This window comes from Hypanus sabinus, chromosome 15 (assembly GCF_030144855.1).
Source record: "Hypanus sabinus isolate sHypSab1 chromosome 15, sHypSab1.hap1, whole genome shotgun sequence".
Taxonomy (NCBI): Eukaryota; Metazoa; Chordata; class Chondrichthyes; order Myliobatiformes; family Dasyatidae; genus Hypanus; species Hypanus sabinus.
In genome coordinates, this window is record NC_082720.1 from 21979214 (window position 1) to 22003815 (window position 24602).

Here is a 24602-nt window from a genome sequence, read left to right on the forward strand (position 1 = left end):
TAAAGATATGCAAAGAATTCTCTCTTTATCAGCCTCTCGGAGGGTCACTGTGTTTTATAAATGACTATGTACTGTAGCAGAAAGCAAGTTGTCATTGTTGCGGAGAGGAGCCTGTATTGAAAAGGGTTAATCCTATTCTCCATAGATAGGACAAACGCTACCTTTTCTCCTTCTGGTGTGTGAAAGGATTGTAGTGCGGAGCTGGGGGGTAAGAGGAGGTGCCAGGGGATTGGAGCCACCCCTCTCTTTCAGCTCCCTTTAAGGGCTATTGTTAACTCAGAGTGCGTGAGAGATAGAACCTTCCAGCAAACAGTGGGTGTAACGCGAGAGCTGCTAATTGAGATTTCTAATGCTGCTGACCCCTTAAGGGCACAAGATCTGGCGACTCTGACTCAGGCAGACAGCGTGGGGAGAGAGAGGGGAGGGAGCAGCCAGCCAGCCTGTGCGCCTTGCATTATCTCCTGTGTACAGTGCTGAGCACTTTCCACCGGCACATCAGTCCCACTGCCAACACCAGAACGGCTTCAGACTCAGAAAAAGCGTTTTCTTCTCTGTTACAATTGTGTAAACATCCCTCCTCTCCCGCCAAGATCTTTCTGTTGCTTACTTTGGATTTAACTGTATAGAACATTCGTGACGGCCAAGGTATGCAGTCTGAAGGCTTCAAGGAACTGTTATCAGCTACCGCCCGCTCCTGACTGCCAACGGTTTACAGATTTCATTTGCGGTAGTTGCATTTCTCCGGAATTGCTGGCACGACCAAAGAGAGGGAAACTTTCTGGGAGCAAGCAGCCAGCACCAAGCAGAGGGAACCTTTCCTGGAGAGTTAGAAAGAGGGGTTGGTAATTTCTTGGAGCTCAAACTCTTCCTGGTCACTACTCGTGCTTTCTACACCACCCCCCACCCCCCGTGCAATGGTGGCATCAACGTCCCACTCACACAGGTGACTCCAGATGTGCTTGAGACTGTAACTCGTCCCGCCTGATGTAAGGACACCTGGAAGTTTCCTGGAAACCCTTCATCTCGTCACTGCGTCCCGAGGGGGGAGCGATAGTTGGTGGTGGGGTCTGACTGTGAATCGTCACACAAGTACCTTGATGGAGTGAGACTGTGTGGGATCTAAGCAAGCCCAGAGGTACTGCTCCGACAGTTTGGAATTGTCCTGGGATTGCTCAGCAACTTCTCAGAGGTAGGCTTTTGACCGTGTGTGTATACTTGAGTGTCGTGTTTGTAAATGTACGTGATGGCAGCATTATAAACTACAGAAGACAGTGTTGTATAACAGATTAAGACTGGCGAATGTGCCGTGCTTACAAAATTCTCAAGGGTGCAACGACCAGATGGAAAATCCAAAGGTTTTTTTAATTCAGAATGTTTCTGTTACTGATTACGTTCCGCCCTCCGCCAATACTGCCGCAGAAACGGTCAGGGGAGCCAGTCCGCCTCCCGAAGATTTGAGTTTTAAGTGTATAAACTATTGGCGCTGTGTGGATGGGAATAGGCAAATTATATTGCCATAGTTACGTGGTTTGGGGGCTAATACAAGTTTGGTCTGAGAAAGAAGAGCAGATCACAAAGTCCGCATTTTAGGCGCTTGTAAGAGATGTGTCATACAGCACGGTAACACAGCAGGGAGCATGGTTTAACGATCTAGATCGCAACCTTTTGCGATATCCATATTCGAACAGTCAGCTAAACTGGGCTTTAAGCAACAAGTGTTTTTTTTAATATATCTTAAAACTACACGACCCAGGCATGAAGTAATGAAAGCAGTATGACAGGCTGCTTTATCCTCCGGTTGGCTTGGTGTACCTCAAACCGGGATGTACAACAAGAAATCCAATTAGACCGGACTGCATTACATTGGAGCTGCTATGAGTGCGTATCAGAAGACAGGTTAGAATTTACTGTCCAAATAAAATGAATATTTATGCCTTGGAAAGAAATGTATTTACAGATAAATCCCTACGAAGTATAACAAAATAATCCCCCTTCTGTCACTAAAATTGGTCTTTCAGAAAGTACAGATTTAGTTTGAAAGCACCGGACTCTTTCGCTCAAGGGCAGTTTGAGTGAATTTGAGTGAGTTAGTTCTAACCGATAATCACAAAGCTGTTTTAGTGATCATAGTCCATTCATTCCAAGAGATCCTAACTTTATCCCGTAGTAATATCCTGTTATTTCCTGAATGATTCCAGTGTTTTTGCCTCCACAGTTTTACTTAGAAACTTACTTCACGAGTTAATTATTATTACAATTTCCTGCTATCAATCTTATGATTTTTGTTGCATCATGTGCAATTACTCTGATTAGATCAAAATATAATTTCCTGGCTCTGCTTCCATCTCTATGACTAGTTTCTAGCTAGTAAACTGCCTGTTTACCCTAACTGCTCAGCAATAATACTTCCTCCCCGCGCTTTTATCCCAAAAGCTATTATCTAGTAATTTGAATACAACTCCATGAATAGGTCTCACTGCAACATTCGTTAAGTAATGCTGTTTCCATTCCGTGTGCTAATCTCCACTGAAATCTCAATAACTTGATTGCATATATATTTCCCTTTCTAGCACGAGCTCATGAGGACTCAGATCTGATCCTGTTGCTTTCTAGTCTTGTTCTTGCACCAAACTACGAACCATCATGTTTCTGTTGGAGAGTTCCAAATCGGTTTTCAGAACTAGTACTATGAATAGGAATTATCCGTGCAGTTTCAAAAAAGTCATTGCCTCGCCTGGAAAAACTAATTCCATATGATCAGAAAAAACTCTGAGATAGTTATCATTAAGATTTTAATGAGGAGGTGGATATAAATCAAAAGAGTCATATCCCTCAGACGACTAGCAGAAAATCAACTTCCTCAGAGGAAATGGATTGTCTCCATCAGAGGCCAGGCGGCTCCAGCTGGTGTTGAATGAAGCTTTTTCCAATGCATATTAATTGCTTTTTAAGCTAACTCCAGTGGAGAGGCAAATACAGCTCTTATCTATGCTCCTGAGCAGTGCAGTGGGAGAGGCTGTTCCTGCTGAGGTTAGCCTGTGCTTTTCCAATCTGACTTTTTAAATAACCAGATGGAAATAAAAGTCCACTCATGGTTTTAGATCAGTACCTAATGCGAGCACTGACTGCCCTAAGATGTGAGAGAAATACTTTGCATGATCTGTTTACTGTGCAGTTTTCAATAAAAACTCAAAATTAGCTAATAAGTTGGGTAAGCAATTGTCTTGGATGAAAGGAGAGGAATCCTTGCTTTGCACCTTGAGGTTTATGTATTGTTTTTGTAGTTTACTCTCCCTTACACTGCCTGTTCCCCCCCCCCCCCCCCGCCCCGGGACAACTTCCCCCACCATCCAAAGATTCTTCAAGCTGTATATTTATGGGTTGCCAGATCAGAAGTATCTTGCTTTTCATTCCTGATTGTGGATAACTATTGAGTTCCAGTGGTCTAAGCTAGGGATAGGGCATTTGAAGGTTTCTTGTTGCCAACTTCAGTTCCCTCAAACTCAGCCAGGATCATTTGTGAATGATGGGGAAATGATAACATAGCAAGGTACTTTAAGGCACCATTCATGTTGTGTTGAAGTTTAGGCTAATGTTGTGTTGAAGTTTAATGTTCATGTTGTGTTGAAGTTTAGGCTAATGTCTATTCATATTATACCGAATGTGGGGAATAGATGAATATCAGCCATATCACTTACCATTTTTAAAAAAAATCGGAATACATTGCAAGCATATTGTTTAAGTTTGATTCCATGAACCAGAAGGCTCAAAAACTAACATCCAATGCTTTTCTTCAACTGTTCTGTTTGTAATTTGGTAACTGGGTAATGTTATTCACATTTAATCCAATTGCAATCCTTTTGGCTTGCTTTATTTAGCTTGTATGTTTCTTCAAAATTGGAGCAATGTGGTTGAGTGATGAGCAAGAGATCAAGATAGAAGATCTGAGTGAGTAGTTTGTAACACCATGGCATGTGAATCTCTTCAGGTTGTTCCGCAAGACAGCTTGGCGGTTACTGATCTGCCAGGATGAATCAGCTGGTGATTAGTGATGTTGTAGTACCCAGTTGTTTCATGAATAATTCCAGGCTTGTTGCCACAACAGTTTCTATTAGGAAATTTACTTCAGTTGTTAATCAGTATTTGCATGAAGAAGATGTGCAAGTTAAATTGATGCCTTATGCTAGCTTCATTTTGAGTATAATAGAGGTAATATACATATCCCCGTTTTCCAAGTGAATATAGGGATTAGGTATTAATTCAAAAGTTTAACCATTATATGATTTCCATTACTGGATAAATAATTATGTTGCCTGCAAAGCTTGCCCTGACTGATTGTGGACAGGACAGGGAATTCAGAATGCTCTTTTTGTATGCTAATCTGAGGGCTATCCATGCTTTGCACAGTGTATCAGCGTGGGTTCTATTTATTTCACTGTTATCTGTACCACCCTGGAGCCTGGATATCTAGGCACTATGTCTGTCCCATGTGTTCACTACACCCTCTCAGGGTCTCTCACGCTCACTCCTGTGTGTTAACATGCAGCTTATCTCACTTAATATCTTGGCATCTGATTATCTGGCTGTATATGCGCCAGTCAGCCTGCCTGTCTCCCATCCTTTGGTTAGACACCATTTTATCAGTGTGATATAACACATAAGAGTTAGCTTTCTGATGTGAAGCTCCCAATTCTACATTCTTTTACATTTCCTATCAATTTTCTCCCATCTTACTTGAAGGCATTATCCTGCACACTATCCATGACCTATGCAGCAATACTAGTAGGAGGTATTGCAAAGTGCAAAACTGTCTTCATCTGATATGGATTCTGGTTGATTGAAAATACCTATTACTCTTCCAAAACATGGAAACCAGGTGCTGTATCTTTTCCTGACTGGGAATCAGCGCTCAGTATGTTCTGATCTCCGACTGACTAAATACTGAACTGTTAAGTGCGACACAAGTTGACTCCAGTGAAAGCTGGTGTCAATGCCCACTTCACTGTGATATATCTTTAGGCAGAATAAAGCAGTAGGACATTGGTTGTGGCAAGGAACCAGATCAAAATGCCCAATTGGGTGGTTATTAATTATTCAGCAGACAAGCTGACAGGAAAGGCCTTGGTCTTACTCCACTTGACACTTGGCAAATGTTAGGCAACTGACAAACGTAAGAGATAAACAACGAGTGCTGAGATAGCGGAGCCGGAGGCTTTGGGATTTCAGAAGGGGTTTGAAGCAGTAAGTGGACGGCTGTGTTGGTTGAAGGGGTGAGGGGAAGCTGGGTGGAGGAATTGTGCTCTGAACCATGTTGGAAAGTAAGAGGATTCTTTGTCAACACTGATAGCAGCAGATGGCCCTTGATAGCCCAGCCAAGTGAGTGCGGCAGAAAGAAGAATCACTCTCCTGTCTTGAGCAAAGCCCTTTCGGATCCCGAGTTTAAAAAAAACAGGAAGAGAGAGCAAGAGAAAGATGGACACGCTTTTTTTTCAGTGAACAGAGGGCCCGCTGTTAGTCAAGATTGGCTGCTTTCACAACTGTTTGCTGTTGTGCTCCTAAGTTAAAGAAACTAATCAACCATACAGCATCTTTTCCTGTGATCTTAAGTTTGGAGGGGGGAGGGCAGTCAGGAGGTGAGGGGGTGGGGAAGGGGAGGCAGGCACGTTGTCCCTTTCAATACCAGAGCTGACTCCATGAAGCCATTACAATGTCCGAGTGAAATGTTCATTGTATATGATATTAGGAGCTTTTTAATAGGGGGAGGCGGCATCTATTTAACAAGCTGTAATAGACTGGCAGTCCTTTCTGCATTACTTTTGGGATATGCCTGCTTTAACTAGTTTTTCTCCTCCACGTTTTGATGGGATCATGTGCACTTGTCACTTTATAATAAAATTTGATGCACTATTTCAACAGAACCAAAATCTTCCTTTGTTCACTGATAAGACTCTGAATGCAATCCCATGAGGAGTTGCATAGTGGGCAGATGCAGAAACTCAGGCTAATATTTCCTTACTGGATTCAAACATCTTTAATCATTCTTGAAGCCCAGATGGGATTTACTAATTTGGCACAGATCAGGTAAGTGAACTTGAGATCTTCCCAGCGTATGCAGCTGAATACCACACAGAGCGACATGTTTGCCTGTTAAGTAATAGTGCAATAAAGTAGCTTGTTAGTGATATCATACACGCTTTAAAAAGTTCCTTTATGGGCATTAGTGCACAGAATGGGGATTTATGCCATTTTGTGCCAGTTGCTTTATGAACTGAAGGTGTCAGTGCACATTGATCAGGAATTCTCTAAGACAATTAATTCTCTGTGCCATCTGACAAATGACAGTGGTAATGAGCAGTATACTGGTTAAACACAATGTGGGCACATCGTGGGGTTTAGGGATTGTCTGGATGTTAGTTTAACATTTCCAGCTCTTATCAGTGCTCGGCTAAGTAGCTGAATTGGTAAATATAGATACACGGTATATAAATTTAAAAGACATTCAGCAGCATGCTCCAACCTTATTGAACAACAAAGGATTAAACTTTATCATGATTCAGACTTATTTTGACTCATTTTGATCTTGTTTCTTTTTTTAAACAAGAAGAGTAATAGAGCAGGCAGCTCAGATTGTGATGCCATTAATGATAGTGGCATAGACCCAAAAGAATAAAGCACATAAAAATATTCCAGTTATTAAAGTTATGAAATGAACTTTGTACTAGGTTACTGAAGGTGAAGTGATTAGAATTACAAGAAATAATGGGGAGAAAATTCATACTTCCTGAATAGACGTGTTCATCTCTTGAATTATTCTGTCTGCAGTTTGTTTGTTACGTGCCATGTCGTATGACATGAGCAATCATGGTCTTTCTGTGACCATGATTGTTCTTGGCAAATTTTCCTACAGACGTGGTTTGCCATTGCTGCCTTCTGGGCAGTGTCTTTACAAGACGAGTAACCCTAGCCATTATCAAAACTCTTCAGAGGTGGTCTGCTTGGCATCAGTGGTTGATAATCAGGACTTGTGTTATCGCACCAGCTGCTCATATGACCATCCACCATCTGCTCCCATGGCTCATGTGACCCTGATCGGGGGGGGCTAAGCAGGTGCTGCACCTTGACCAAAGGTGACCTGTGGCCTAAAGGAGGGAAGGAGCACCGTACTTTGGTAGAGACGTATCTCCACCCCACCTCCCACCTGCTGCAGTGTGTAGGTCATAATAATAGCAGGTGTCTAGACTCTCGAATTATACATTGAACGAAGTTTGTCAGATGAATACACCAGAGCTGAGGGAAACTGAAAAGTAGATTCTCAAATTTACTACCTTTCTTGACCTTTTTCTCCTCCGCTAGCCCTAAAGCCTCCAACTGTCATTCTATTGATTTCAGAAGAAAGAGTTAATGTGAGTTTTGTAGAAGATGGAGGATCTGTCAGCCACTTATTTAGCCAGGACAGTGAGGTTGGAAAACTGTCCCTGAGCATCAGTTGCGCGGGTTTTGTTTGGTTCAGTATGTCTTGCGATTAAGATAAATGGAGCGATCACTGATGCTCCTAGGATAAGCAATAGTTGGTGACAAATATCTCTGTAGAACTAGGCAGACTTTCTGATAATTTCCACTATCCATGCTCATACTTGGCATCCTCACAAAGCAACCAGCATCAAGAGGATTGGCTCTGGGGTAGAATGCTCTGATACCTTCTGATATTAACCAGTTAAAGTCTAATGCCAGAAAGATGAGCATGGATGTGAAATACCATAAACGCTTTAATGCTTTTCCTCTCTATCTGTCTATATGGCTATAAACTACAGGAACTGTTGGACAGAACTATCACTCGTACCCGATTGACAAGAGAAGCCATTGCTTAAACTGGGTAAAGCACAATAAAGCCACTAGTTGGCAGACTCCTAAATCTGGGGAGCTGTTATTTTGATCTGATTATTTTGTGTTTTCTTCCAGCCAACGTCCAGCAGTTCAAGAGCTTGTATGCAGATCTTTGCCAGTGACTGCACAGAACTGCTGAGGCACAAAAAGAGAACTGCGGTGCCTTCACCATTCCATTCCACCAATGAATGCCCGGAGCAGCTGAGCAATCAAGATTTGGAAAGTTTGCAACTACTTTGAATTTCTACTAAAGGAAGAGGAATGAGCTACGTGCTGTGCAAACTGTGTCTATGTGTGTTCACTCTCATTACACTCACCGTGTCAAGACCCACTGTTTCACAATTTGAAGAAAAGAATTCACAGCTAGGTAAGGTCAATAGAATGGAATGAATTTGATATTGTAATGGAATGTAGATGGAGTTGATCTTCAGAGCTCTCCCAATGGATCAATGGGTAGACTGTGTTATTATGCTAAACCTTAGATTAAGAAGGATCAATACAGCATTAAGTCTGAATGAATTGGTTCTGAATCAAGTAATGCTCCTCTGCAGGCCAGTGAGCTGGATGTCACACTTCCTCCGGCTCCACAACACTTGTTTGCCCTCCGCTGCTTCCTGCTGAATCTTTGCTGATTCTTGAAACTGGTGTTTTTTTGCTCTCTACCAGCCCTCTGCTTGGCACCTTTTATTAAAATGAATTGACTTTATTACTTTCATCCTTTATATATATGAAGAGTAAAAATCTTTACATCTAAATGTGCAATTTATAGTAATTTATAATAAATATTCGAGATAGTCGAGATAACATAGAAATACAGTTGTGTCAGCATGAATTAAGCAGTCTGATGGCCTGGTGGAAGAATTCATCCCAAAGACTGTTGGTCCTGGCTTTTATACTATGGTACCATTTCCCAGGTGGTAGCAGCTGGAACAGTTTGTGGTTGGGGTGACTCGGGTCCCCAATCCTCCTTCGGGCCCTTTTTACACACTTGTCTTTGCAAATATCCTGAGTTGTGGGAAGTTCACATCTACAGATGCGCTGGGCAGTCCGCACCACTCTCTGCAAAGTCCTACGATTGAGGGAAGTACAGTTCTCATACCAGGCAGTGATGCAGCCAGTCAGAATGCTCTCAATCGTGCCCCAGTAGAAAGTTCTTGGGATTTGGGGGCCATTCCAAACTTCGTCAACCATTTGAGGTGAAAGAGGTGCTGTTGTGCCTTTTTCACCACACAGTCAGTATATACAGACCACATTAAATCCTCAGTGATTTTTAAGCCAAGGAACTTAAAGCTGTATACTCCCTCAACCCCAGATCCACTGATGTCAATAGGGGCTAGTCTGTCTCCATTCCTCTTGTAGTCCACAATCAGCTCCTTTGTTTTTGCGACATTGAGGGAGAGGTTGTTTAGTTTTGAAAGTTTAGCTGTATTAACCTTTTTGAGGATCTCACATGGGGAGGGAACTGTATTTAACTCTGGGAGTTTGTCAGAGCTGAGAGTCAGGCCGGTTTAGCTCACTGCTTCGCGGAGTTTGCTCGACTCTGTGCTGGGGACTGAGGTCGTCTGAATCAGCTGCAGTGATGCTTGGCATTGTGAACTTCAGTTCTGAATGATGCTTGCTTGCTTTACTGTTTGCACGATTTGTTTTTTCTCTCTGCTCACTGGGTGTTCAACAGTCTTTTGTCTTTAACGGTTCTATTGGGGTTCTTTGTTCCATGGCTATATGTAAGGTGGCAAATCTCAAGGTTGTATAAAGTATGCATACTTTGATAATAAATATATTTTCAACTTTGACTTGGGTAGTTGTAAGGAGCTTTAGAACTCGGGGTAGGGAGGGCAAATCATTATGTCTGCACCAGCACTTGTAAGTCCAGTCTTGTGAACTTTCTGTGCTTTGCTTTTCCGCAGTCTCCGTTCATTAGCCCCAAACATCTTTGGAATGGTCACTTGGCTGAGGCGTTTGGAGCCATTGTGGTCTGTGTAGTTAACCCAAGATGGGAGTTTATTCTTTAGGGCAGAGGGACCGCTAAAGAAAATTTAGCTGTGTTCAGGGCTCGCTGTAAAATGCAACATAGAAACAGATCCTTCCGCCATCCATCCACACTGTCTGTTGACCACCCAATTACACAAAATCAACATTTTACTCTCCCCACATTTTCTACAATTTCCAACAAATTCTAACTTTCATATCTTCACTTGTACACCAGAAACAATTTATACCGGCCAATTAACCTACAGACTGAGACCCTCAGTTCTTGAGATGGGAGGAATCAGAGAAGCTCGTGTGATTACAAGGAGAATGTCCTCTCTCCCCCCCCCCCCCACCTCTCCACTGGCCCCCTCTCTCCAACTCCCTCCCCCACCCCCTCTACATCCCCCACGCTCCCCCCTTCGCCCCACTCCCCCACCTCCCCCTCTACCTCCCACACCCCTCTAACCCTCTGTTATTTTTCTATCCTGAAATCCTGTTTTGCAGTCGTCTGACAACTACACATTCATTTCCATCTGTAATCAATAGATTGCAATCAGGAAATTGAGCTCCCCTCTATGACCAATGAGCCGATCGTAGCAATACCACCTCCAGTCTGACTTAAGATTAACCAGCATGCATGCCATGATTGAAAATTTTACGAGTGAAGATAATGTTGCTATTTTGGGTCTGCTGGTCAAGATTTCTACCTTTAACTTACTGTTCTACACCTAGCCACCAAAAGCTCTAACAATGCACTTTCAGAGGTTCTTGAATTATTTAAAATTATGGCTAAATATGTAAAACGTCAATGGGTATATTCTTAAAAAGTTACTGTAAGAATGTGCTGTTTCTAAAAACAGAATCTCATAAATGAAATGGATTTGTTAGAAAAGAGCCTTGTCGTTTCTAAGGTATGTGAATAGTAATATTCAAATATTTTCTGTGTGTCGAAGGTTAAAGGAGGTATCTGGGATGTGGTGCGGTTACAGAGGGATTTTTCTGCGTGAGATCTCATTAGACTGGCTCACACACTGCCCCCAAAGTCTCATCCTGGAGAGAGGCTTTTGTCCAGATAAATGTGCACTGTAATCTAGCCTGCCTTTGAGTGGTGGCCCATTTATTGTCCCTGGGAACTGTGTACATTTGTGTATAAAGGGCACCCGCTCAGGCTCAATTCTGTGTGTCACTCTATCCTTCAATATTCTGGGCTCTAATGTGAGGATGGTGGCCCCAGGCCAAATCCTATGAAGGAAAGGGGTGGCAGTGGGGAGGGGGAGGGAAAAGAAGCAAGCCTGCCACTCTGGAAAGGACAATCCAACTCCCCTCCCCACTGCTGTCCGTGGCACCAGAAACAGAAGCTGTCAGTTTATTATGAATGGAGTGAACGTCTCACACATAGCAGCCTAGACGAGGCGTGGAGTTCACACGGCCTGCAAGCAACTCTGCTCTGCTCCTCTTGAATGGAGGGCCAAGGAGCTTGGCTAATTTTCAGGAATATTTAATTGTTGCAGACATAGAGGCAATTAAGGAATGCCTGTTTAATGAATAGCTAGCTTTTTTTGTGGTCACAGAAGAACTATCTCTCTCTGTCTCTCCATCCTTCCTCACCTTGAGGTGTACTGCTTGACTTGCTTTTGGAATCGGGTAAAACTCAGTTCAATTACTTTATTATTGAAAACTTTCACTGTACACTTCCTAGCTACTCTTTTTTTTTAAAAAAATAATCTATTTGATGTGAAGGATATCAGTAGGGTGTCAAACTTTTGTTATGCAGATTTCATTGGATTAAGCTAATTTGTATTGCTTGCTTCAATTGCACTTGGTGCTGTAATTGGTAAAAGGACTACCAAGCTATCTCTAATGATCAAATGTACATGAAAACATTTATGTCCTTTATAGTCCATACAGAATTTGCCTATAACGTGCAATTTTACATTCTTGTGTACATACAGCTCATATGACTTCAGTGTTCTATTTTCTGTGTCTTTGTGATAACATTGCTGTTTACAAGTTCAATAGTCCCCTTGCCTATGGAATGTGTTTGAGACTGACCACCTGAGCATTTGGGCATTCAGTTATTAATAACAATGCATAGTTTGTTCTCCCACTGAAAAGCGAAGTTCAGTTATAGATCCAGTCACTCTAGACTCGGAGTAACAAATCTGCAGCAGCAAGACAAGAAGTGAACTCGTGCGAAATGAGACTTGTATCCTGTTATGTAGGAAAGGTTTGAATTGTCGGGGGTTGCTGGGTGCTGCAGCTCAAAGGGTCGGGAGGTGACTGTTAAGAAAGTATTATCAGGCAAAGTCAGATTTGAGAAGGTTGTTATCATTTGAGCCTTGTAATGGGTCGCAGAAGTACACCCTGATTATGTATTTTCATGCTCTGTTGAGGTCGCAGGGTCTGGACTTGTTTTATCAGTTCTTATGGGTCCCTGCACACATTGGGGTCGCAGGAAATAAGGTAGCAGACACTCTAGCCAAGCAGTCACTTAAAATTAAGGATATAAATGTAGTGGTGCCTTTGCATAAGGGGGAGGTGAAAGCCATAATTAGAAAGTCTGTTCTGTCACAGTGGCCACAAAGTTGGGATAAGGGAAAGAAAGAACACCGTTTATATAAAATTCAGAGGATGGTGAAAACTCAACTGGAAGATGGGTTTAAAATGACAGAAGTTATAATTACATGTTTACGTATTGAACATACAAAGTTGAATAATTCCTTGTACAGATTTAATGTGATACGGACATTTGTAAGGAGTGCATTTGTCAAGAAACACTGCAGCATATTTTGTTTGAAAGCAGTTCCTACGAGGTGCAAAGAAAACGTCTCTTAATTAAATTGAGATCTGTGGGACTGACACCATTTAACATGGAAAGTTTGTTAGGATATCACTGCCATTGTAATGTATATAAGTGTGTATTTGACTTTCTGAATATATTGATATTATCTGAGTTTTTTTGAGGGGAGAGTTTAGTAGGTATACTTCCTGGTCTCTTTGCTCCACACATCAACTCAGTAGATGGCAGTACTGCACCTTATGTTGACCTGCCAGCCGCCATCAAGATGTACAAGAAGTGGATGGTGGCAGGTGCCACGAAGGTACCTCCAGAGACTGGCACCCAGGCAGCTAAAGGCATAGTTAGCAGGAGTGGGGCAATTAGCCCAAATGATGCTAGAAAGGTGGGCAGCTGAGAGATTGATGTGGGGTGAAGATCAGGTTTGAGATGAGGTGGGGCAGGAGTGGCCAAGGGGCAATATTGACAGTGGAGCTTCGTCCTTGCAAGTACTTGCAACAATGAAGTACTTCTGAAGAAATGGGGCAACATTGTTTTTGGCTGGAGGAAAATGCCACACACACGCTGAGAATAGCAAGGAACCTTAAATAGCAATATGACAAAAATTATATGTTTCACCTCAAAATAGTGCTAGGTATCCATCCATGACTTTACAGCATAACATTTGACCCTAAGACATGAATCATGGTTAACACTTGTCCCATAAATGGACTACAAAACTGGAACTAACCAGAACTCTACTTACGGTATTAGTGGAAACAGCTCAAACACAAAGTTAATTGTTTCAACTGGCTCTTTGAAAGGATGATCGTTAAAGTTATAATTTTATAGTGACTAAACCAGGATCAACACGAAGTGTGAGTGGGCTGAGGAGGTCAGTGGAAGGCCTTGTCTACACAGGTGGTAAGTGAAGATTAAAAGTTGTTTACAGAGTGCGGTAGGAGGTAATGAGAGAATGGGCTAATTAATAATGCAACATCATTCAAGAGCAACATAGAGTAAGATTCCTGGTGGAGAAAAGCAGCCCAAATTCCTCCTTTAGCAAATGAAAGATTATTGTGGAATTAGCACCATTTTAACTCGTCATTCTATTCCCTCGAAAAGAGCCCATCTGGTGAATCCGGATAAACACTTCTTTGCACTGCCAGATGTCCAAGAAAATATTAAAGTAATTGTGTTTTCAGATGTTGAGGTTTTCTTGTGTTGTTTATTCAGCACTTATTTAATGCCAGTCTGCTTCCATTGTAAAGATGAACTCTTCCTAGATTGTGGCACTTGGTGACTCCAGACCTCAGATATGACTCGGAGCTATAAGAAACCAGTTTATTCCACTGCCCAATCAAAATACCACTTGCTTGTTTTCAAATACTCTGGACAGTTAAAGTTAATTGGAAAACTGCAAAAACTTCCTTGAATTAATGTTCTGAGGTCAAACCTGGGAATCATCTGGTCTGCATTCCTTTAGTGCTGTCAGCAGGTTGTTCTGTTGACCCAGCTGATCTTTAATTAAAATATCCTCATGCTCCAGGATGTTCAATCAAGGCATGGGAACATTAAATAAATGCAAGAAATTGGAAGTAGACAGAAACACAAGCTGCCCTCTCATTGTAATAAACGGATTATCACCGCGACAGAGTAGATACAGTTTACCAAGTGTACAAGGGAGAAACCACTTTGTAAGATAAATTCCTCTCCCAGCAATCCTTTTGCTTGTGGGAACTCGGGCCTTAAAGTCACAGATCATTTCTCCAAAAATGTGTACTTCAGCCACTAAGGCAAGCCCACAAGTCTGTTTTTTGTTGCATTAGAGCCAGTGTAGAACGTGAAGGCTGGTGGATCAGCAAGGTAGTGGACATTGGAGACAATGAATAGAGAAGTGTTATATTCTGCCTAATGTCCTGAAGACCCGAAACGTTCACTGTTTATTCTTTTCCATAGATCCTCCCTGACCTGCTGAGTTCCTCCAGCACTTTGTATATATTGCTTGGATTTCCAGCAACTGCAGATTTTCTTGTCTTTGTTATATTCCTGGTGTTTACTGTCAGGAAAATAATTCTGAAATGAGTAACAATAACTACTACAAGAAGTCAATTACAGCATCACTGCATTGGATGCCTCATTGCAGATGTTAAATTCAACGGAGTAGACAACACCATTTTGATTTGTATTCTTGTATGTAAACTTGAATAAACTATCGTAAAGAAACCTCGTGATAGTGGGGGCAACAAGGGACCACGAAGTTGGAGATTAACCAATTTTACGATGACCCCAATGTATGGTAGTGTTCTGAGCAAATACTTTTGCCCAGCAAGGGTCCACATTGAATACTATTCTGCTTTACACATTTGGTTTATTTCTAATATTTGCTAACTTATTTAACTCTCTTCAACTCCAAGTTCTTCCTTGTAGTAAGGATTAGAGGTGTTTCAATTATCAATCTGAAATAGAGTGCTCTGTCTGCGTGTGTCTGTCTCTCACTCTCTGTCCAGCAAACCCAGCATTTCTATCTCTGATTGGCAAGTTAAAACGCATAAAGGGCAGGTTGCATTTTATTCATTATTTTAAATAGCAGGCTGCATCTCTTTAACACAGCTGGAGATAAATAACATCTTAATAAGTTTCTTCATCGATCATGGTTGGAAGATGAAACAGCTTTGTCTGCTTCCCAGTGTGGGACTTGGTCTCTGTGAAGGAATAAGGGAATTCCAGGCCAGTGCCTGTGGAGAAAGGCAGTCTGGCTTCTAGCCTTGTGTTTGTTGTTGCCATGCTCCCAGAGGGCAAGGATTAACACTTTGTGACCCAGGATTGTCTTGTGTTTGTGGCCAGCTGGGACAGTAGGCATGGTAAAGACAGCGGTGCCTGATAGAGAAACTGAGGCCAGTCGTAGCCTTTAATTTAAGGTGAAGTAAATGCAGTAGGTAAGGGTAATGCAGCAGCTACCAAAAGGAAATTGGAAAAGCAATTTATTGAATATTTCAGGAAGGAAGCAGCATTTGAATCTATATACCAAAAGACAGTATTGTTGCAGGAAAAAGATGGACAATTGTGAAGATCAAGAATGTTTCTAAATTACAAGACAACGTATACAGTATATACATGAAGGCTTTTCTTGCAATGAATTAATTACTTTTAGAATTCTCGACTCCACAAAGCATTGACATCATGGTTAGAGCTGCTTTTCCTACTTTGTCCATTTGAAGTCCTTGGCAGAGTGGCAGCAAATAGTATGACTGAAGGATATTCCAGCATATTCTACCATTGACAATGGGGGCATTGTGAGGATCTCCAGTTCATCAGTTGTTACTTTGATCATTTTCTTCCAGTAAGATGGCGGTGTGCTTGGATATAGCAGCCACTTCGGGTCCAGTCAAAGGTGTACCTGTTTGTCTTGTATGTCTTTTTTATGATTGTAAGTTTCTGCTGGATACTAAAAACATCATGTTCTGCAGGACCATCCAATCAGCAAATTGCTCAATAGCGATGATGCTGGACTTGCTGCGTACCGCTGTTGTGTTGTCACCTGGACCTGGCGCGTACCTTTGGGTAGTGTGCAGTGTAGTGGTTGTCTTGGACATTTTTATTCTGATCGCAAGACCCTGTTGAACACTGGTGAGATTGACAGCGGGGAACTGCATTGCTTGGTTGAGGTCATGGGAGTCACCTGTTGCAGGCGAAGCGATACCAAGGTAGTGTGGGAGAGCCCTTGTAGGATGGGCTGGAATGAACTTGAGTTGGTGGGGGGTTTGGCCTCTCCTGTCAGTCCTGCCCTCCAGTGTTCGCTCAGTGGAAGAACAAGCTGGATCAGGACAATTTACAGTCATGCCACTCAGGGACTTGGCTATATTATTTTTTGTTCTTTGTGACTATATTTTTCTGAATCATAACCATATGTGCTGTTTGTGCAACGTGTTGTGTGCTGCTGGTAATGTATTTTACACCTTGGCCCTGGAAGAACACTGTTTCATTTAGCTATATTCATGTATGGTTGAATAATAATTAAACTTGATCTGTTAAACCATTTAGTCTACTTATACTGTACAATTAACTTCATACTAAGATCCATCAACATTGTTCAATTTGTAGTTCATTGAGAACCGTTACTTGGGTAGACAGCATGGTAGAAAAAGGTGTTTAGCTTGCTGGCCAATCAGGGCATTGAGCGCAGGAGTTAAGGACACTTAACAGTTGTATCACCTGCTGGGGAGGCCACACTGAAAGTATTGACCATCCTGTTATAGGAAAGCTGTGGTAAACTGGAAAAAATGCAGAAAGGATGTACAAGGATTTTGCCCAGACTGGAGAGCCTGAGTTACAGGCAGAGTTTGAGCAGGCTAGATCTGTATTGCTTGCAGCATAGGAAAATGAGGATCAGCTTATGGAAATGTGGTGGTAACAGTCTTTTCCCCAGGGTTGGGGAGTATAGAACTAGGTGGCAAAGATTTAGGGTGAGGAGGAAAGATTTAAAAGGGACCTAAGGGGCAGCTTTTTAATGCAGAGGGTGGTGAATATGTGGAACAAGGTGCCACAAATGGTTGAAACAGATATAACAGTATAATTTAAGAAGCACTTGGATAGGTACACGGAGGGGTACATTTAGGGTTCATGAAAGGGTGAGACTTAGAGGGATATGGGCCAAGTGCAGGAAATTGGGACTATGGTCAACATGGATGCCTTGGGCTGAATGGTCTATATCTGTGCTCAGTTGCTCTGGGGCCCTGAACTCTAATGATAAGATTGATTGTTTAGTTTAATCCTGTTGCTTTCTTCAGTATTGAGAGAATTCTGACTTGTATCTTTCACGTGTAACGTTAAACCAAAGAAAACACGCTCTCAGCTATATCGTAAAGGTTCCATTGTGCTCCATAAACAGGGCGCCATGGTAGTGTGGTGGTTAGGGTGACACTATAACAGCTTGGGGCATCGGATTTCAGAGTTCAATCCCAACGCCCTCTCTAAGGGGTCAATGTCCGTATTTTCCGTGGAATGTGTGGGCTTTCTCCAGGTCCACCGGTTTTCTCCCTCACTCCAAAGACATACCTGATGGGGTAATTGGTTCGTAAGTTGTCCCATGATTAAGTTGGGGTTTAATTGGGGCCATCAGGGAGGCCAGGCGGTGAGGCTTGGAGACTGCAGCAGCATATTCCGTGCTGTGTCTGTCAATAACATCAAATAAAAAATATTTGTATCTCTTTCATGATGAAATATTGCATTGGAATAAATTGATTGTAAGTAGAGGGAACTGTTAACTCTTCGATCATTTTCCTTTACTAGCAAACACAAAGCGTGGACATTTCCAGGGGGAAAATTGTAAAAATAATTAGATGTTAAATTTTTAAATATGTCAACAGTTTTCAACATGGCAGAGTGAAACTGGGCATTTTCAATTAACAATTCAAGGCCTGGCTTTCCCCTAGATAGCTCAATGGCTAGTTAATATTTAAAGCCATGTTGCTAATAGCTATGATAAAAGTACTGTGCCTTTTACAGAAAACATAATGCAGAGCGACGTAAATTGACCAGCACCTTCTAAAGGGCTGCAAATTCTTAATCCCTGCATTTACTGGTTGATTTGCTCAATGATAATGGTGAGCTTTACTATGGTTATTTTCCAACAATTTATCAGTGGGCAGAGGAAGCACTCAATACCAAGATTAAAGGCCTTTTTCAAGGCTAACACCTTTTTAAACGTATCATATTGTAAAAGCCTCACCAAAAATGTAATTTACTAAACATCAGATTAAATGTGTAAAAAAATACTTCTAGTGCCTAAGCTCCTTTGAAACGGTCTTCCGTGGTTGCCTGATATAAACCAAATCAATAAAATGACAGAAAGATTACACTCAACAATCAGTTACCATTAAATAAGTCTTTAATTCTGAGAGAAGGGGCTGTTGTTTTTTGTTTGTTGTCAGGTTTTAGCTTTGAGTCCAGTTTGTTATGTCTCTTTTCCTATTGTGTATTCTCAATGGTTGATCTTTTCCTGCAGTTTGAGCTATCTGCTGATTTGCACAGAATGTAACCAAGATGTGACTTCTGGTCACTTTAAAGCCACACCCTCGAGTATTCCAGCCAAAGGCATTGACTTTAAGCTCTGTCAGAGGTTGACATGTTTGTCAATGGAGTTGTCAGGTTTCCCGGTGAGTGACCTCCTCTCCCCTCACCCCCAAGCTCCTCTAAGACACCTGCAGAGCCTCAGCCTCTTACTGCACCCCATCCTATGGAGTATTGTACTTTTGTCCTGGTCACTGTTGGGTTGTTGGCTAAGGTTGAAAGGTCATGCCTCAGCAAGCAGCAAATCATTCCTTGTTGTCTTCCCATGTCAGGTATTGGGTCATGACCCTGGTGGAAGTTGATGGGGGGGGGGGGGAATGCCTGATGATGAGAAAGACATTGATTTTCGACAAAAAAGACACTGCTCTATCAAACACAGTTGAAGGGATTTCTCTTTCTTTGACCACAGCTGTGTATAAAATGTTAAAATGTTAGAGTATAGGATTGCTTCAGAATGAGTATCATAAACCTTTTATTTTTGGAAAGGCATTAAATACTAGAGTATAATTATTGCAGGGTAAGACTGCCCTACATGTTTAACATCTCACTCACTGTGGAATATTACCTTTGTGTTATTAAATCACTGTTTGGAGAAGTCAATTGGAAATTTGTTTCATTTAAATGAATGTCTGTGCTGACATAATTGAAGGAAGACGCTTGCTTTGTAGCCATTTCCCCCCCCCCCAAGAAAAATTAGGTTATTAATACTATTAAATGTTGCACATAAATAGGCTATTGAAACCGATATATTTGTGAAATAACTGTTTGATATAGGATTCTACATCCGTGGGGTCATTTGCTGAGTATACTTGAGACAGAAGCCAATAGATTTTCACATACGAAGGGATTATTGCATGTGATTTGGACTTTAGAGACATGAGGTCTGTGCTTGCTTCTATATCTTATTTCCTGAAACCATTATCTTGCTAGGTCATAATTTTCATCAGTGAACAACTATCTGATGCTCTTTGAAAGAGAATGTTGGCCCACATTTTAACTTGTGTCAACAAAATTACTGATATATTTTGTACCAATTATTTTAAATTTGTCTTGTGTTGCCATCTCATTCATATTTATTTGAAATGACTGATGCTAGTTTTATAGGGTGAAAGTATTGATCAATGTCTGTATGTTGTCCCTTCTCCATTTGGTAATAGAGGACTTAATTTTTCAAGTATTTTTTGGTATGCAGGTAGTTTATTCCTACATAACATGGGGACAGAATTGAAAAGTGATGAATGCTGATCTGAACATGTTATATTTGAATGCATGCAGTATACAGAAAAGAGATAATAGAGTGATGGAAGTAGAATGAGACCATTCAGCCCATCGAGTCTACAAGGTAGATGATCTTGCAGCGTAATTAGAGATTGGCAGTTATGCCATTGTGGGGATACTGAAAGAAGATCATAGTTGGGGGCATAACATTCAAGAATTACCTTGTATTGAAAGGACAGGCAGGTAGGCAGGGGGAATGGCATGGCTCTGTAGGTAAAAAATGAAATCAAATCCTTCGAAACATGTGACATAGGATCAGTAGATGTAGAATCCTTGTGGGTAGAGTTAAAAGACTGTAATGACTAAAAGACCCTGATGGGAGTTACAATACTGTGCAACAGTCTTAGTCAGATAAATACAGGTAGGGTGCCTAAAACGTTTGCTCAATACTGTAGTAACTTTATGTGTTGCACTGTACAAAAAAAACAACAAATTTCATGACATGTGAATGATGATAAACTTGATTCTGATATGGGTCTCTATTGTGGACTGTGGGAAGGGGGCAGGGAGAGGATTGGAAAAGGGGAAGGAGGGGGAAGCACCAGTGAGACATTCTGTAACCAATTGTATGGAATCAAATAACCTTTCCCTGAGTCTCAGGATTGGGTGTGTCTGCACCCTCGTTACCTCCAACCCCTGTCACTCCTTCTCTGCCACCTGTCCCACACTCCTCCCACGGCAGCGCACCCTTGCTATTTCCAACATCCTTTGCTCCCGCCAGATTTAAAAACCCACTCTCCACTCCTTGATGACAAATACCATACTGTGCAAAAGTCTTGGACACCCTAACTATATCAATATCTATCTATTATATGTAATAAGGACAATGTAAGAGTAGTCATGGGGGATTTCAATATGCAGGTAGATTATGGAAAATCAGGTTGGTGCTAGATCTCAAGGGATGGTGTTTGTAGAATGCCTACAAGATATTTGTTTAGAGCAGGGGAAAGGCAATTCTGAATTGGATGATGGGTAATGAACAAGATTTGATTTGGGAGCTTAAGGTAAAGGAACCCTTAGGAGACAGGGATCATAATATGATAGGATTTGCCCTGCAGTTTGAGAAGCAGAAGATAAAGTCAATGTATCAGTAGTACAGTGGAGTAAAGGGGTATGAAAGAGGAGCTGATCAAAGTTGATTGGAAGGGGACACTAGCAGGGATGATGGCAGAGTAGCAATGGCTGGAGATTTTAGGGGCAATTTGTAAGACAGGATAGATACATCCCAAAGATGAAGTATTCTAAAGGGAGGATGAGGAGAATGTGGGTGACAATGTGAGCCAAAGACAGCATAAAATCAAAAAATAGGGCACATAATTTAGCAAAAAATAGTGAGAGGGTAGAGATTGGGAAGCTTTTAAAAACCCAACAGAAAGTAACTAAAAAAACAAACGGAGAGAAAAAAATGCAATATGCAGGCAAAGCAGTCACTTATATCAACAAGGACACCAAAAGATTTTTCAGGTATATAAAGGATAAAAGAGAGACAAAGTGTATCTTGGATTTCTGGGAAATGATGCTGGACAGGTAGGAATGGGAGACAAAGAATGATGAAGGAACTTTAAGTATTTTTAACATCAGTCTTTACTGAGGAAGACACTAGCAATATGCTAGAAATTTGAGGGTGTCAGGAGAAGGTGAGGGTAGTTGCTATTACTAAGGAGAAGGTGGTTGGGAAGCTGAAAGGTAGAGAAGTCACCTGGACCAGATGGGTTATATCCCAGTGTTCTGAAAGAGTAGTTGAAAAGATTGTGGAGGCATTAGTAATGATCTTTCAAGAATCACTAGATTCTGGAATGGTTTCGGAGGGCTGGAAATTTGCTAATGTCACTCCACTCTTTTAAAAGGGGGGGTGGTAGATTAAAGGAAATTATAAGCCAGTTAGCCTGACCAGTGGCTGGGAAGATGTTAGAGTTCATTTTTTATAAGGATAAGGTTTCGGGGTACTTGGAGGCGCATGATAAAGCAGGCCTAAGCATGGCTTCCTTAACAGGAAATCTTACCGAACAAATCTGTTGAAATTCTTTGAGGAAATAACAGGCAGGATAGACAAAGGGTAACCAGTGGATATTGTTCACTTGGATTTTCAGAAGAACTTTTGACAAGGTACTACGCGTGAGTCTGCTTAACAAGAGCTCACAGTATTACAGGGAAGGTTCACGCATGGACAGAAGATTGGCGGACTGGCAGGAGGGAAAGAGTCAAATTAAGGTGGGCCTATTCTGGTCGGCTGCCGGTGACTGGTGGTGTTCCACAGGGGTTAGTATTGAGACCACTTCTTTTTATGTTATATGTCAATGATTTGGATGACAGAGTTGATAGCTTTGCAGACAATATAAAGATAGATGGAGGGGGGCAGGTAGTGTTGAGGAAGCAGGAAGTCTGCAGAAAGACTTGGACAGATTGGGAGAATGGGCAAGGAAGAGGCCGATGCAGTATAGTGCAGGGAAGTGTGTGGCCATGCACTTTGGTAGAAGGAATAAAGGTGTAGACTATTTTCTAACTGGGGAAAAAATCCAAATACCCGAGGTGCAAAGGGACTCGGGAGTCCTTGTGAAGGATTCCTTAAGGTTAATTTGCAGGTTGAGTCAGTGGTAAGGAAGGCAAATGCAATGTCAGTGTTCATTTCAAAACGACTAGAGCATGAGAGAAGGATGTGATGCTGAGGTTTTGGTTACACTGCAGCACTCAGAATATCAAGAGCAAGTCTGGGTCCATTCTCTAATTAAAGAGGTGTTGGTATTGGAGAGGGTCACGAAAATAATTCTGCAAATGAAAGGTTAATGTATGAGGAGCATTTGATAGCTCTGAGCCTGTGCTTGTTGGAATTTAGAAGAATGAGAGGGGATCTCATTGAACCCATCAAATATTGATAGTATGGATGTGGAGAGGATGTTTCCAATAGTGGGACATAACTGCACTATGTTTTCTCTTTTACTGTAATGGTTAGTATCCTTCTTGGCTAATACAACTGCAAAATATTCTATTATGTCCACATGTAAAATGTATTAGGTTCATAATCAGTCCCACCACTCCTTGTAGCACACATTTCATAACTTCATGTCCATTTCTACTGTCATAATCTTATTTAAAATGTTACTTCTCCCTTTTATGTCTGGTCTGGTTCACCTTTACACAATGGACCTGATTTCTGCCCTGGTCACTTTCCTCACTTTCTTTTCCAACTTTGTTTTGTTATTCTTGGATATTCAGCTGTTGTTGCCTGTCATTTCCTCTCAGGAAATTAAGAAACAATATTTAAAAGATTATGAAAATTAAAATATCTTTAACATATTAAGCAACTGCACAACAATGAAGCTAATGCATGATTCTGTGTAGCTTTGTTAAACTTGTATTCTTATTTACTAATGCAAATAATCAATTAGGGGATGCCTTTTTGTGTAATTTGTAAACACCTTTGTTGCTGACAGTGTCCCAGGTCTGTTGTATTCACATTTAAATGACTCTTGTGGTTTCCTGAATTTTAATTTTTTGCAGCAAAGAAATTTAAATCTATCTGTCTAAGCTGGTATTAATGCCTCTCATGAGTTTTTCCTAAAACCTCCCAATTTAACACAAATGGAATAATTCTTTGCTTCTTTATTGTACTTAATTTCCTTCTCATTTTTGGTATATTTATATTATTGACACAAATACATCTTCCAATACCGAGTCCCATTCTCTTCATTCTTCAGACTAAAGACATTTCCTCTGAATATTCTAATTTATTGGTTGCTCTCCTGATTTGATGGACTCCAGGTTTGTTCTGCACTTTTGTAAATACTCTTTAGGGGAAATTTATGTTTAGTTTTATAGTAACTCCATGCCATACACCACTTCTGAAGTTTCATTGCAATGAAGCCAACTGAACTAGTTTTCACATGCAGAATATTGCTGATGACTGAGGATAAAATTTTCACTTTCTCCTTGAGTATAGCCTTTCATAATATTATCTTGGCAATTTTAAGTGAAAACAGGTGCATCCTAATCACCCTTTTGCAATCAACGCCATCTTGCATTTCATTGCCATTCTTCTAAAAATGGTTTTGTGCTCTTTCTGGTAACCCTATAATCAAGCCATTACTTTGGCATTGCAGGTATTATTCCTGATGAAGGGTCTTGGCCCAAAATGTTGATGATATAGTGTTTCTGCTAAATCTCTAGGTTACAAACAAGATGTGAATATAGATATATTGCAAGGGTGTGTTAACTGTTGGTTGACTTAGATCTGGTCATTTTATTTTCAATGTGGTTGTATAATTTCTAAGTCCAAGTTAGTTGCTTTATCTGTACATTAACTATCTATAAGTTGGGTACAGTTGAATCAATTTTCACAAACGGAATATTGGGTCCATCAGAAAACCAGCACCATTCAAAACAAATCACCCTTTCTATCTTAACTAAATGAACGGTCTCACATTTCCTATGATATATTCCGCATTCTCACCTTCTCGCTTTAGCTCTCCAGTGGAGCGGCACAGTGGCTTTAGCGGTCAACACAATGCTTCACAGCACCAATGACCCAGGTTCAAATTCCGTCACTGTCTGTAAGGAGTTGCTACCTTCTCCCCGTTACCACGTGGGTTTCCTCCAGGTGCTCCGGTTTCCTCCCACAGTCCGA

General features: G+C 41.3%; 1 protein-coding gene across 1 annotated transcript in view; it reads left to right on the forward strand.

Moving 5' to 3' along the window:
• Nucleotides 1-201: 201 nt before the first annotated feature.
• The window catches only part of LOC132405365 (fibroblast growth factor receptor 4-like), a 54835-nt gene continuing 30434 nt past the window's right edge, over nucleotides 202-24602 (forward strand). The window contains exons 1-2 of the mRNA XM_059990112.1: nucleotides 202-1189; nucleotides 7960-8251. Coding sequence (XP_059846095.1) covers nucleotides 8146-8251 — 106 coding nt within the window. The 5' untranslated portion in view covers nucleotides 202-1189; nucleotides 7960-8145. The remainder of the gene's footprint in view (nucleotides 1190-7959; nucleotides 8252-24602) is intronic.